The sequence below is a fragment of the Cyanistes caeruleus genome, chromosome 11 (assembly GCF_971803275.1).
Source record: "Cyanistes caeruleus chromosome 11, bCyaCae1.hap1.1, whole genome shotgun sequence".
In the NCBI taxonomy this organism is placed as follows: Eukaryota; Metazoa; Chordata; class Aves; order Passeriformes; family Paridae; genus Cyanistes; species Cyanistes caeruleus.
In genome coordinates this window covers 4,658,995-4,672,525 of record NC_141711.1, presented here as the reverse complement: position 1 = coordinate 4,672,525, position 13,531 = coordinate 4,658,995, and the positions used below count along the sequence as shown (strand labels likewise).

General features: G+C 41.0%; 1 protein-coding gene across 13 annotated transcripts in view; it reads left to right on the top strand.

Annotated features, from left to right (window-relative positions):
- Positions 1–13,531, top strand: part of MITF (melanocyte inducing transcription factor) — a 101,583-nt gene that overhangs the window by 74,816 nt on the left and 13,236 nt on the right. For 7 of the 13 annotated variants that reach the window (XM_086845258.1, XM_086845257.1, XM_086845253.1 and 4 more), the window contains 2 exons: positions 7,137–7,364; positions 9,861–9,956. In XM_086845258.1, the coding sequence (XP_086701384.1) occupies positions 7,137–7,364; positions 9,861–9,956 (324 nt within the window). Of the gene's footprint in view, positions 1–7,136; positions 7,365–8,473; positions 8,558–9,860; positions 9,957–13,531 lie in introns of all 13 variants that reach the window. The other 6 variants (XM_086845255.1, XM_086845254.1, XM_086845261.1 and 3 more) reach the window with 1 other exon arrangement.

Below are 13,531 nucleotides of genomic sequence, written 5' to 3'. Positions count from 1 at the left end.
CACAGTGTTTAAATACTAATCTACAAAAACTTTGTTCTTGTTTGCTTCATGGCTTTCCCTTGGATGAAAAGTCACATTACGCAGAGGAATTTTTGGTGATGGACTAAACAATCCCTGGTTGTGTAAATGATGATAATCCTGTACAATGTGCCTTTTCTTTTTCATGACTTTGTGCTTGAAGACATGTGTTGGATCCACTTAGACTGTAATCATGATGCCAGACCTTAAGCAACTTTCTCCTATCTGCTTTGGTTTTCAAGTTCAGAGGGGTTTGGGGTGAATTAGGTGACCAGAGAGCTTTGTTGTGCTAACTGATGTAGTTTCCTTGTGTTTGCTGTGTCCTAAGATAAAATGATGGAATCAGCTCACCATGACTGTAATTCCCCAGTCAGTACATCTTACTTTTCATCTTTTTCTTGCTCTTGGGCTTTCTGGTCAATGTTGTTCTGTCCATTTTTCCTGGGTAATGGGCTAAAAGAAAGGGGAGCAAATGTAGTGTAGAAAACTTGGCATTAAGAGGAGAATGGCAGCTGGAGAAGTTACAGAAAAGGTTTATCTATTACTAAATTCACAGTGGCTCTATGGGGAATCACAACCCAATCAATTTAATTTTGATGACATTGGGAATGAGGTTCCATCTTGGAGGACTGGGAAGATCTCAGAAAGCAAGAGGGCTGAACTTTGCATGTGAAGCTACTTCAGGCCGCTGACGTCTGTAGAGGGGAAAATGTGATGTTGTTGTTTAATGTTTGAATGCAGCATGTGAGTAGATGTCTTTGAGGATGAGTTAAACCATTGTCTAGCTGGTTATTTGGATTGCTCCAAGTTTCATGGTGGGAGGATGCTTCCTGGCATTGCAGTGAAACACATGATCAATATTTAATGACGTTAATTGAAGGGGTTTTATGGTCTTTAGGATTTTCAGACTTAGTGACCAACCTGAGGTGAATATGATTAACAGAATCTTGAACCTGTACTGGAAAACTTCAGAAGAATAAATCACTCTTACTGTAAGTGGCATTAATTGATTATCTTTCTTAGATGCCATTCTCCTCAATGTTTTTTTTTTCCCTAGCGACAAAGAACAGACACTTATTTATACAACTCCCTATTTTTATTCACAGTCCTAGAAAATAACTTGCTCCTGCTGTTGTTTATACTTTGAAGTGATGGGTTGAAGCAGCTTTCAAGCCCAGGACTAGCATGGCTAACAAGCATGGTTGTGCAGTGGATACAGTTGAAGCCTGGAGCCCTTGCAGAACACATCAGTGGATGTGGTTTTGTATCGTTTTTCTTTGGGTACCATTAATTTTTAAATGACACAGAATTTTAACCTTCCTTAAAAATCCCATGACATTTAGCTGTCCAGGCAACAAAAAGTTCTATTGAACTGAGAAAACTGACCCAAAAGTATTTTACTTGTAATTGTAAACTGTAAGTCCTAAGGCAATTTGCTTGAAACAAATGGTCTTTTTAATTAAAAAAAAGAGAAAAAGAAAAAGGGGGAGTGGGGTGGGAAGAAGAGTCTTCCTCCCCCTTGCTTTACTGTCCTCTGAACATCTCTGGTATGTCCCTGCCTAAATAAAGCATTTAGTGCTCCAGCTTTACTGTCACAGGAAGCTTCAGGCATATTTTTGGTGAGAAAAACCTTCTGTTTGGTTTTGGGAACAGGAATATGCTCCTTCCCAGCTCATGGGGGCCAGAACTGTGGGGCAGCCTGGAGCTGCTGGCATTGTAATGGCCTTTGGTCACTTGTGTTGCACCACAGAGGATTTTGGGGCATCTTCAACTTTGCTTTGAAAGCAGCAGTACTTGGAGATGTGACAAGTAAGGTGATGTGATTTGAAATAGTAACTGAGATGGGAAAAGGCAATACTTGGTGTTCCACCTTCAAGAAATACTCTCAGTACAAGACCTGCTGGGTTTGTGCTTGGTTCCAGAAGTTACCCATTGCAGAGAAATCAAACCTGAGCAAGGACAAATTCAGGACAGTGTAAGTAACCCAGACCAACTAACTGAGCCTGGTTACCTTCATCCAGATGTACCAGTGACTCAAAGCTGGAGCCTACAGCAATGAATTGACTTCCAGCTATGATTGAACTTGATGGTCTTAAAGGTCTTTTCCAACCTAAATATTTCTATGACTCTATGACCTTGAAGCTTTCCTAGAGGATGAGTGATAGTAATGCCACAGTTCATTAAATAATTTTATTCTGGCGTAAGTCCTCTGTTAGTTTTTATTGATAGCCGTTTAGTTTCTGGATTACACTGTACAAAACACATTTGCCAAGCCATTAGGCTGCTGTGGCCTGTGCCTGCCCAAGTGAGCTCTCCTAGGTGCTTCTCCAGAAGGAATTTGGTCAGTTCAGCACTGTTCCAAGTTCTGGCCATCGTTAGCAAGTCGTTAGTGAATTAAGTCTGAGTGAGTCCCAGCAAGACTGGGCAGAAGGAGCAAGTATCAGCAGTATTGTTTCAGTTGTTTGTGTTGGCTTCATGCAGAGGAACTACTTGACCATGTGCTTTGTACTTAAGCACACAGCTGTGCTTTGTGTTTAAATTCCTGAGCCCCTGATCACTTAACGGGAAATATTTTTACTTTCAGAACCTGAAGGAAGTGTGTGGGTCTACTCAGAGGTTCTGTCACTGATGTGTAATATAATTTTGAAGAATGTCATCTGAAATGCACCTAAAATTCCCACTGATGTGGTGTGTGTGCTTAAAGCTAGTGAAAGCCATTGATTAAATGTTTGTTTGATTGATGCCAGGGCCAAGGGTTTGGAAATCTGCTCTATTTATATGGGTTATTACTCTTCTTTCCATAATGTGGAAGAAAACAGGCAGTTACTCAGATACTTGAACTGGATGTATGCACTGGAATTAGCAGTCGGATTTCAAGATGAGTGTAGGTATGAGAAAGCCTTTACCCTGCTTCAGATCATGTTGTTCTCCAGGGTATTCCAGAGTGTGAGGGACGAGTGCTGAGTGATCAGGGTGGCTCCATCCAACACTCTTCTATCCCAGCTTGTGGGGCCTATGCTGGTTACAGTCTCAAGAAATCAACTTGACTGGGTGCAGTCAAGTTGATTTCTTTCTACTGCCTTTCTCTGTGCTTCCTCTGAAGAAAGGAGATGCTCCTCAGTGTCAGCACGGCAAGAGCAGATGGAGCTTGAGTGGCTGACAGAGAGACTGAGTGCAGAAGTGCCTGGTGCTGGGGCCAGCCCATGGAGACAGTGGAAATGCTGCTGAGCTGGCATTGAAGGCTCTTCTGGAACTGAACCAGTTTTGGGGCTCTACTTCTAAGGAAGTGTTTTACTCTTGTAGCCAAATTCTTGTGTTACTATGCTGTGATAAATTTAGCTTTTTTGCCATCTTGTCTTAGCTAATTTCTGAAGTTCTGTGGATAATAATAATTCTTATTAATATATAATATTAACAAGATATAATGATATATATAATTATATAGTAATAATTCTTACATTACTTCTTGTTTGTCAATACTAAAATGCCCCAAAACCAATGTTTTACTCAGTAACAGGGCAGCAAAATCAATCTTTGGTTGAGATTACTGGACATAGAGGGATGGAGATCCAGAGGATTTGGTTTCAAGTGGGTTTATTTTTCCTTTTATGTCCTTATTCAGTCACATTTCTTAGGAAGTGTATCCAAACCAATAATTTGTCATCTTGCACTTTGTGTCTCATGAATTTGGGTGAACAACAAGAACTATTCTTCACCCAAAATGCTAGAAGGGGCTGAGAACCAAAATTAGATCGCAAGTCAAAGCTTTTATTCATGGTTTCAAGTTCAGGGCAGTGGAATTTCATTGTAGGGTTTTGGGTTTTTTTGCAGCTCTTTGCTCATGAGATATTTTGTCAGAAAGGAAGAGTGCTTTATGGCTGATCTACAGGGTGACTCTGGGGCACTGTGGGATGTTTGCCCAAGAAGGCACATTTATGGTGCCTTTGATGTTGAGTGCAGAACAGGATGCTCTAGGCCAAAGACAGATTCTCAGCAAACAGCATGGAGTTCATTGGGGTAGTCTCCACCAGATTTCCATGATGGAACTCTTAAGGCAACTCAAGAGAGCAGCCAGTGACAAAAGAGAGAATCAAACTCAATTTTCTTTTGTGTAGCCAGGCCTCACACTCAGCCAGGGCAGGAGCAGTTCAGACTGGTACAGCTGTCCAAGGAAAAGCACATGTAAAGTGCTGTGAGAGCCCCTGTCCTTGTGGGAATTGTTACATCACATCTCCTCCATGCTGAGGGTGATTTTATGTTCTTTTATTTGAATGTGAAGGTGTGTTTGAGCAGCTGTGGATTTAAAGAAATGTTTAGTCTTTGAATATCTTCTTTGTGTCATTTTGGAGCAACTTAATGACAGAAAAGGCAATTCTCTGTGTTCTTTGGCTCACTACTGGAGTTGTGTGAGCTTGTGACATGTGAACTCAGAACTTATCTTCCATGGCATGCTGAGGGCAGCATAGGCCATTTAAAAAAAAAATAATAATTGAGTAGCAAAATAAAATATTCTAATGTAGGATAGCACAACAAAGTCACAGGGAGAGTATGTTCTTGTGAAATAAGTTTGTGACAAAAATCCTGTCAATTAGGCAGCGTGTGTTTCAAACTTGACACATAGTGGATTCAGTTAAATGTGTTGGTATATGTTATAAATAACGTAGAATTTGGTGATACAGGGTTGAGATGTGGATCTTGGAACTCTGCTTGCTCTCCCTCCTGGGAGTGTGAAGGGTGGACAGGTGATGGATGCAGGGAGGACAGACTTTGCTCCATCCTGGGATGGAGAACAGCAGAGGTCCCTGATGCCTGCAGAGGAAAAGGAACATGCAGATTGTGTCAGGCAGGTAGGGCTTGGTTTTAAAATAACATATTCAAAGAGAAGTGTTACAAAAATAACCTGTTTACTGACAACTTCATCTACTTGGAAGATGAAAATTTAGTGAAAAATAGACTTACCTGGATAGTGTAGCTCTTAGCACTGATGATAGGAAAATTGATAATGCAGTTTGGGACTGACAAAGTAAGTGCTGTACTTATCATTGCACAGCGTTGTCTGTTGCAACAAAGCAGATTAAACTTAGTAGAAATGCCATCTTTATGTGCTTCCCTGTGAGCTGAGACTTCAGAAAATAATGCTAGTTGGGTAGTTTGTATGTGTTTGAGTACAGACTTCTTCAGGGAGTTGGATAGGAAGAAAAAGTTCTGGAGGGGCTATGCCCAAGTGCTGGTAAGTGCACTTGGAACATGCATTAGCCCTTTGTCAGCCATTCCTGGATTGGAAAACTTCTTGCAAGTCTAGATTGAGACAGAATTGATGGCTTTGAAGCACACCAGAGAAGCTGAGGATGGGGTAGATCTTTTTCAAGCATTTCACGTTCTGCTGCAGGTCCTGAGTTGTGCTGGGAAGCTGAGGACAGCACTGCAGAGCCCTGTGGATTTATCCAGGGCACCCACTGCCAGGGAATATGTGTTAGGCTCATAGGGCATTTATTCAGTTATTTCTTATCTGTACTTAAAAACTTTTAACCTTACTTCTAAAGAAAACTACCATTGTGTGTTAGTACGACTGGAACGAAAGCTGAATAGCGAATTAGCCTTGAGCGAACTGTCAATCTGACTTTGATAGTCCATCACTTAAAAGGTCCTTTTATATTTATGAAAAAGCATGACATCAAAGCCAGGGGAAAAAAAAAATACCAATACTTAGAGCTTAACTTAAACTTGCATAACTTCCAAGAAAAGGCCTTGTGTGAACTGTTTGTCCACTTGCATGGCTAATTAGCGTAGGTTTCTAAAAGTCTGAGCAGTGGCCACCAAGTTTCTTCTGCTCTTCTGGGGTTTGTTGTGCTTTCCTATGTGGATCCCTCAAACTGGAGTAGTACAGACAAAGGATATTGCAGTTGCTTCTCTTGCAGCCTCTAGGTAGCATGCTGGAAATGCTTGAGTATAACCATTATCAGGTGAGTTGTTACTGGAAATTTGTTTTAAAACTGGTTGCTAAGAAGGTGTACAGCGTACAGGAAACCCCTTTCCTCTGGTTGTCATGGTGGCTTTATTTAATTTCTTTCAGGCCAATAAGTGGGGGCCATGCATGGTCACTTATAACAGCAAAAGTCACTTTGATTGAGCTGTTTTAAAGCAAAATAACTGCTCAGCAGTTATATATTATATTATATTATTATATAATTGCCATATTTTGTATTGATTTCTAGCTTCCGATAATGTTAATGATCAATGAAAGGCAGCAAAGAATTTCCAGGATATGGTGGAAAATTTTTAAGGGGACAAAAATGGCCTTTCTTCTCTTGCTTATTTAGAATGTGCAACAGTTGTTCTGTATGAGGATTTTCATATTTTGTATGTAAAAAATTCCTAAGTACTGAGAAGCTTATCTTAAATACCAAAATAGCTGTTGCTGACGACAGTGATTGATCTGAACTGAAACACTTCTTCTCTTGCATCTTATTTGCATGATGTGTTTATAAACAGGCTGTCTTATTTGTATATGATTTAGGCTGTATATCTGAGATATAAATAATCTGTAGGCAGAAAAAGGTGTCTTTGTTTCTTCTTTTATTTTAACCAAGGCATTAATTAAAAAAATCCCCAAACATTCAAATCCTAAACCACCAATAGCAGACCTTTTATCTCTGTTATTTGACACTGGATTAAGGACAGCAATCCATACTTCTTGATTTTAATTGTTATCTACCAACAAGTAAAATGAGTCCTGCAGTACAAGTCATTTCTCCATATTTTACTGAGAAATGTCACATAGCTGAAGGTCTGAACTGAGAACTGACTGTTCTGGAGTATCTGTATCAACTGAAAACCTAAGCGTTGGTCTTAAGTGAGAAATCTCATGTTGTAGAAAAATAGCTGGAACTTCTTGGTGTACTGGTAGTCAGTTGTTGAAAGACCAAATTGTAAACTGATTTCTTGCCATCAAATGCAAGTTAGTGAAGCACTGTGGACTTCTTGGAGCTGTACAGGTTTGTGGTTTTTGTCAGATAGCTGGTCCTTATGTCACAAATATATAGCTCAGACCCAGAACAGCTGCAGTGTTGTTGTAAAACAATAAAATCCTTTTATCCTTTTTAAATTGTGTCGTACAGGTGCAGACTCACCTTGAGAATCCAACCAAGTACCACATTCAGCAGGCCCAGCGGCAGCAGGTAAAGCAGTACCTCTCTACCACTCTAGCAAATAAACATGCCAACCAAGCCCTGAGCTTGCCATGTCCAAACCAGCCTGGGGACCATGTCATGCCACCTGGAACGGGGAGCAGCGCACCCAACAGCCCCATGGCTATGCTCACCCTCAACTCCAACTGTGAGAAAGAGGTAAGAACTCTCCTCTTCATGTTTTCAGTAAAACAGAGCTCTAATCTGCTTTAATTGTTGTAAACCACATTTGCTCGCTGTTGAGATGTTCGGTTTATCTTTTCTGTTCATTGTGAAAATGTAACTGCTACCTCTCTGTCTGCCTAATTAATAGATATTTTTGGCAAAAAATCCGTGTCCCTCTAGCTTCCTCTTGTTTGAACTATTTTAGCTAGTTTATACTTACTAAAACTACTTTTCTTGTTCCCCACCCTGTTGCTTGATGCACGCAGTGAATAATTGACCTTTGGAGAATACAAAGCAGCTTTGTAAGCTGTAGCTTTCTGGAATAATGTTATTTATGGCTTGTTCATCTAGAAAGTGCCAAGAGCATAGCAAAAATAACTGAAAAAACATAAAGCTATTTGGAGATATTTTAGGTATTTTTACGGTAAAATTTGAGCAAGTCTCCTGCATAGCTGGAAGGCCAGATAATCCCAGCTAATATGCCCTAAAATGTTACTGATTGCTGTTCTAGTGCTGCAGATAAAAGACTCCAGTAGCCTATGTCTAGAAGTCCTTTGCAACCTTGTCTTAATCTTTAATGGCAAAAACTGAGATGTTACATGTGTTCTCAGGCTGCAAAGGAAAATGGTTGGGAAGATATTAACAAATAGAAGAATCATGTCAGAATTTTTGTAACATGAAAAGCAGGAGGCAATTGTAGAGTTCCTCTTGTCCCCTCACTCCCCCTTCAAGCTTTTGTGCCAGATTTTTGGTACAGACACATTCCGTGAGCAAAATGTTACACAGCTCAGAGAAACAGTTCTTCCAGAACACATTTTGCACATGCAAGGGAAATAGTTGTGCTCCATAGTTTCAAAAGAAATAAAAATCAGATATTTCCATCCTATTGTCCCAGTTGTACCCAAACATATTTTTTCTTGAGGATATTTACAGCTTCACTTTGCTGTGTCATCGGGAACATGTGTGCATGACACTATTTCATTCGTGCTCTTTTTGGGACTGAGACTGTGCCATGAACTCAGATCCATGCTTTGCTTTTTCTTCTTTTTTTTTTTTCTTTTCTTTTCTTTTTTTTTTTTTTTTTTTCCTTTTTATTTCTGCAGGGATTTTATAAATTTGAAGAGCAAAGCAGGGTTGAGAGTGAGTGCCCGGCTCTGAATACACACTCACGAGCATCATGCATGCAGGTACTGGATGACACAGGAGGTGGAGCACAGGTCCCCTTTCTAATGAGCATGTTTCTTTCATGATATGTTGAAAAATAAACTTGCCCCACAGTGTCTCTAAGAAGTTGAATATATGATGTATTTAAGGTACAATACAGCAACGTTGTTTATTAGCATCAGTGTCAAAAGTGCATGAAGATACCTGGAAAAAGGCTCATGCTGTTCTAGCACTGTAATGCCATAGAATAAGGACACACAAAGAACCATGCTTTAAGGTCTTGCATCAGGAAATCTTTTCTAACTGGGTTTTCCAAGACTGCACAGAAATGTGGTTTTGCCCTGATAATCTCTAAGTCCACATTTCTATGCAGATCACAGTTGTGTTTTAAAAAAATTATATGAGAAGACTTTAATCCATCTGTGGTAATTCATCCTCAGTAATCACCCTTTTATATTTTCATTCTTTTTCTTAAAACTAAGGGGTTTTTATTTCTTGCCAGAATCAGTAACAAGACTTCGGGTATGGGCTGTAACTGTTAGTTCCTTTCTTGCCCTCACTTCCAGTCAGTGTAATTTGTTGTGATCACACTTTCTGGAGCTGATAAAAAAATCCCATGTACTGCTACTTTTACCATCACCGTTATGCATTGATTTTGTAGATATCTGTCATTTAAGCTCCTTTTTTATAATGAGCAAAAAGGAAATAGTCAGTCCTACAGGACAGTTCAGAGCACCTGCGTGGGTGCTGTGAAGGGCTGTTTCCTCCTGCCTGTGCAGGAGTTTATGGAGGCACCCTCCAGCCCCTGAAAAAAGGTGTTTTGTACCACCTAAAATCGGCTCTGAGCTGCCCCTGGGTGCTGCTTCCTGGGAGGGTGTATGAGGGACACGAATCCAGTGGATTCTACTGTCAAGGGCCAGCAAATCTTTGCTCCCTCTCCTTCCCTGCAGGTGTGCAGGGCTTGGTGTTCCTGCCCGGGACCAGGTTTTGGTCCCGTTTTCCGGAGGGGAGGGCAGCAGTGCTGCAGTGGGGAGAGGGAGTCATGTCCTAAGAGTCACTTTTTCCATGGGCAGCTTCCTCCTCTGCTGCTGGAGGAGCAGTGTCCGTGGGCAGGTGGTGCAGGGTAACTGCTGCTGGGAGGACGGGGCTGGACCATGAAGCCTCAGCTCTGCCATGACCTGAGCATCCTGCCTGGGGTAGCAGGAGTCACAGCTGAGGGACTGCACAGCTGCACAGGCACCTCTGCTGTGGGGCTGAAGGGCTTTGTCAGGCTCCCAGTGGTTCTGATAACTGTTCTGTTCCTCTTTGTCCACCTTTCTGCTGCAGATGGATGATGTGATCGATGACATCATTAGTTTGGAGTCCAGTTATAATGAAGAAATCCTTGGCTTGGTGGACCCAGCCCTGCAGATGGCAAACACGGTACAGCAATCCTTTCTTCTGGTTTCCCTGTTAAGTCTAACTGGTTTTCCTTGAGAGGAAGCAAAACTGCAGCAGGACTTTTCTTCCTTGCAATTATGTAGTTACTGCATTGTTCCACAGAGAATAATTAGTTTCCCTTTGAAGAGCTTAAGGTGATACAGTTGCAATTAAAAACATGAATTTAAAAAGACAAGCTCGAGTCAGGTTGAGAGAATACAAAGGACAACTTTGCTTATTTCAAAGTTAGTGGTGAGAGGATTGCAGCAGAGGAGTAAACTCTGCTACCAGTAGTAGCTCATTCCCACTGCTACTGAAAATTGTGATGGACTTTATCTTTGGCTTCAAAAAAGAAGGAACCTCTGGCATCCCAGGTTCCTGAATGTTGTCATATTCAAGTAAGAAATTGTATGCCATGTGTTAGCATCTGTATCCAGAGACACTTTTCTGTTATCCCTAACATCACAGCTTTGTCTCTGCCTGATTTCAAGTGGGGAGAAGTCCCCAGCTAGATGTTACAGAATTTAGCAGGAGAGGAAAAAATTAAAAAAGCAGTCTTCCAAACAAACAAAAGGGAAGGAATAAAGAAGGTTGAAAACTGAACAAGGCAGGGACGTGGGAAGCCTGTGATAAAAGCCAAGAACACAGAGCTGCAGGAAGCGCTGAGGGACGGCGCAGGTGTTCTCCAAGTGGCTCTTTTGGTTTGGTTCACATTGCTTTGGGAATTAATTTAATCATATTTCTGGCATAATCTGATTTTGATCTTCTGTGGAGGGTAGCTCCAGTGAATTTTTTGCCTTAGGCTTAAGTGCTGTTAGATCTGGCTGAGTAGATGTCTGCCAGTGCTGGCGTCTGTTTCTGTTTCATCTAGTGCCAAAACGTACAGCTTACCACAGAGCACTGATTTTGAGGCACAGGTTTACATTTGCTGACAGTAGTTGTCTGATGTCATGTTAACCCGGTCCTGTGCTCCCACAGATTCCCACAGCCCTGTCAGAGACGTGGTGGATGACGCAGGCAGCGGCCCACCAGCTTCCCTTTCTAAATAGTGCCCTTTGAGCACTCAGGGAAATAGCTGCACGGTCCTGCTACTGAGAATACATTTTCCTTTAATCTAAGATAACTTGCAAAATGCAGCTGTCCTGGAATTTGAGAGAAAACCTCAAGAAACTGTCAAAAGATAGCTTTCAAAAAGTTTATCTGTTTTTCAGGTGTTTTTTTTTTTTTTTTCAATGAGATATGAGGTTGTTCTGGAGTCCCTTCTCTGAAGTTCCATTGGATTGGGACCCATTAATTAATTAATGAGGTTCTTCTGGAGTCCCATCTCTGAAGTTCCATTGGATTGGGACCCATTAATTAATTAATGAGGTTCTTCTGGAGTCCCATCTCTGAAGTTCCATTGGATTAGGACCCATTAATTAATTAATGAGGTTCTTCTGGAGTCCCTTCTCTGAAGTTCCATTGGATTGGGACCCATTAATTAATTAATGAGGTTCTTCTGGAGTCCTTTCTCTGAAGTTCCATTGGATTGGGACCCATTAAATTCAGAAGGGGCTTGGATATTTTTACACTTTCTTCTTTTCTCATTTCACAGGGACTCCAGAGTGGCTCATTGGTTCCACATAGGGATGGAAGGATACTCTGCACTCTTTGGGGCAAGGAGCCCCTGTAGTCAATGTTTAGGGTAGTCTGCATCCCTCCTGTGCTTTGCTGTGCCTGCTGCATTGCAAGAAACCTTGTAAAGACTGCCTGATCCACATTTACGGTGTAACTTCAGAATTTTCCCACTTCATGTGTTGAAGTCTGAAAAATAAGGATATGAAGCAGTGAAATTAAGACTTTTTTACTGAGAAGTTCAAGTAACTGGAGGGAAAAAGGTGTATTTCAGTTTCTGAATCAGCTGAGTACCAGTCCTGAAGAGGTGGAAATTATAGCCAGAGACTTTTATTTTGAGGCAGGGCTTAGCTCTTAAAACATGCAACGTTTTATTAATGAGGAATTAATGCCTACAGACTGAGCTAAGTCGAGGTAGGAGAAATCAAGAGAGGAAATGGTCTCTAAAGAGACACAACCTATAAATAGCTGTGCTGAGTCGGTGACAAAGGCAGTTGTTGTTCCATAACCAACAAAGAACAAAAGGAGCAGTTTGTTACAGTTGGTAACAGTACTTAATTGATAAGCAAAATCAGAGATTGCTGTGCAGGGCAAGCTAAGGGAGTTTCCAGGTACCTGGAATTGAAAATGGTCCATTGCAGTCAACTGCTTGTGAGAGTGTTTCTTTGTCAACTTTGATATTTGGTGGAATAATATCTGTGGTAGAAAGTATCACAAAATGGTCACTAGTTCATAGAGAAGGTTTTCTGCCTAGATGTCACTTGGTAATTGAATTAATGAGTGCTGTGTAAAGTGCTCTTGTGGAGATGACAATTAATTAATTCATACAGCTAATCAACTCCAGCCAGAGCCTGGCATGGAAAGCTCTGTGAATAGGTACAGCTCCGCTTGTAAATGTGACTTTCTTGTGGAATTTAAACTCTTCAGCAGAGGAGTTTTGTTACAGGGACTGCTGCTGAGCATGTGCTTGTAGGTCAGGGAACATCACAATGCACTGTGGGCTGCACAAGCTGGAGTGCAGAACCCATTCCAGTGTGTACTGGTACCTTAGAAACAGCCTTGTTGATCACACAGCTGATGTCTCAGTGATTTTAGACAGAATGTGGGTGCTTGTTTTGTTAGAGTAGTGGAGGAGAAATGAAAGCCTCAGACTCCCATGAATGTACACTATGATGAATCTGCAGTCATAATTACCATATTTCAAATTTCTGTTATATAAAAGTCATTATTAGGGAAAAAAAAAGAAGAAGCAGATGCAAAGTGATAGGAAGATTGAAATTTGTTTTACTTGGTGCATTTGTGCAATTTGTGATGCCAAGACCTTGAAATACAAAATCTCCCAAGTGAAAGCATTTTCAACCATGCTGTTTCAATGAAGATAATATGCTAAACCTGGCATAAGCCACTCTTCATTTACTTTTTGGAAGAGTAAAGGTGGATGATCTGGCTGATGCTGTATTTAAATTCTTTCTTAGCCAGAAATAGCTAAGAAAGCTGTAAGGAAAACCATATTTAGGTTGGAAACATGCTAGAATTTGGAGAAGACAGGGAAAGAGCTTCCTTAGCTCCAGAAAATTCCATATCTTTCTCAAAGTTGGAGACTCCATCTTCCCTATGAAATGGCTGTGGAAGTTTTGACATTTCCCCATCTTATACTTCAGGATGGTGCTGAAAGGCTCGACTGTCTTAGAGCTGAAATGTTTGCCAACAATGTGTATTTTTTCCCAGTTTCTTCAAATAAGAAGCATTTGAAATAAATTCTCAGGTGTCATTGCAATGGGCACATAATAATTCCCTTTTGGGCTTTGTTTTTTTGCCCCATTTAAGGTTAGTAGCTGCTCTTGTGTGCTCATCACACGGCTGTCTTGTGCATCTCAGACCAGTGCCCTCAGCACAGGGGTCCTCTGCCCTTTCCCAGTTCCCTAAACCCTGCACTAATGATTATTGGGTTTACCTCAGTCAAC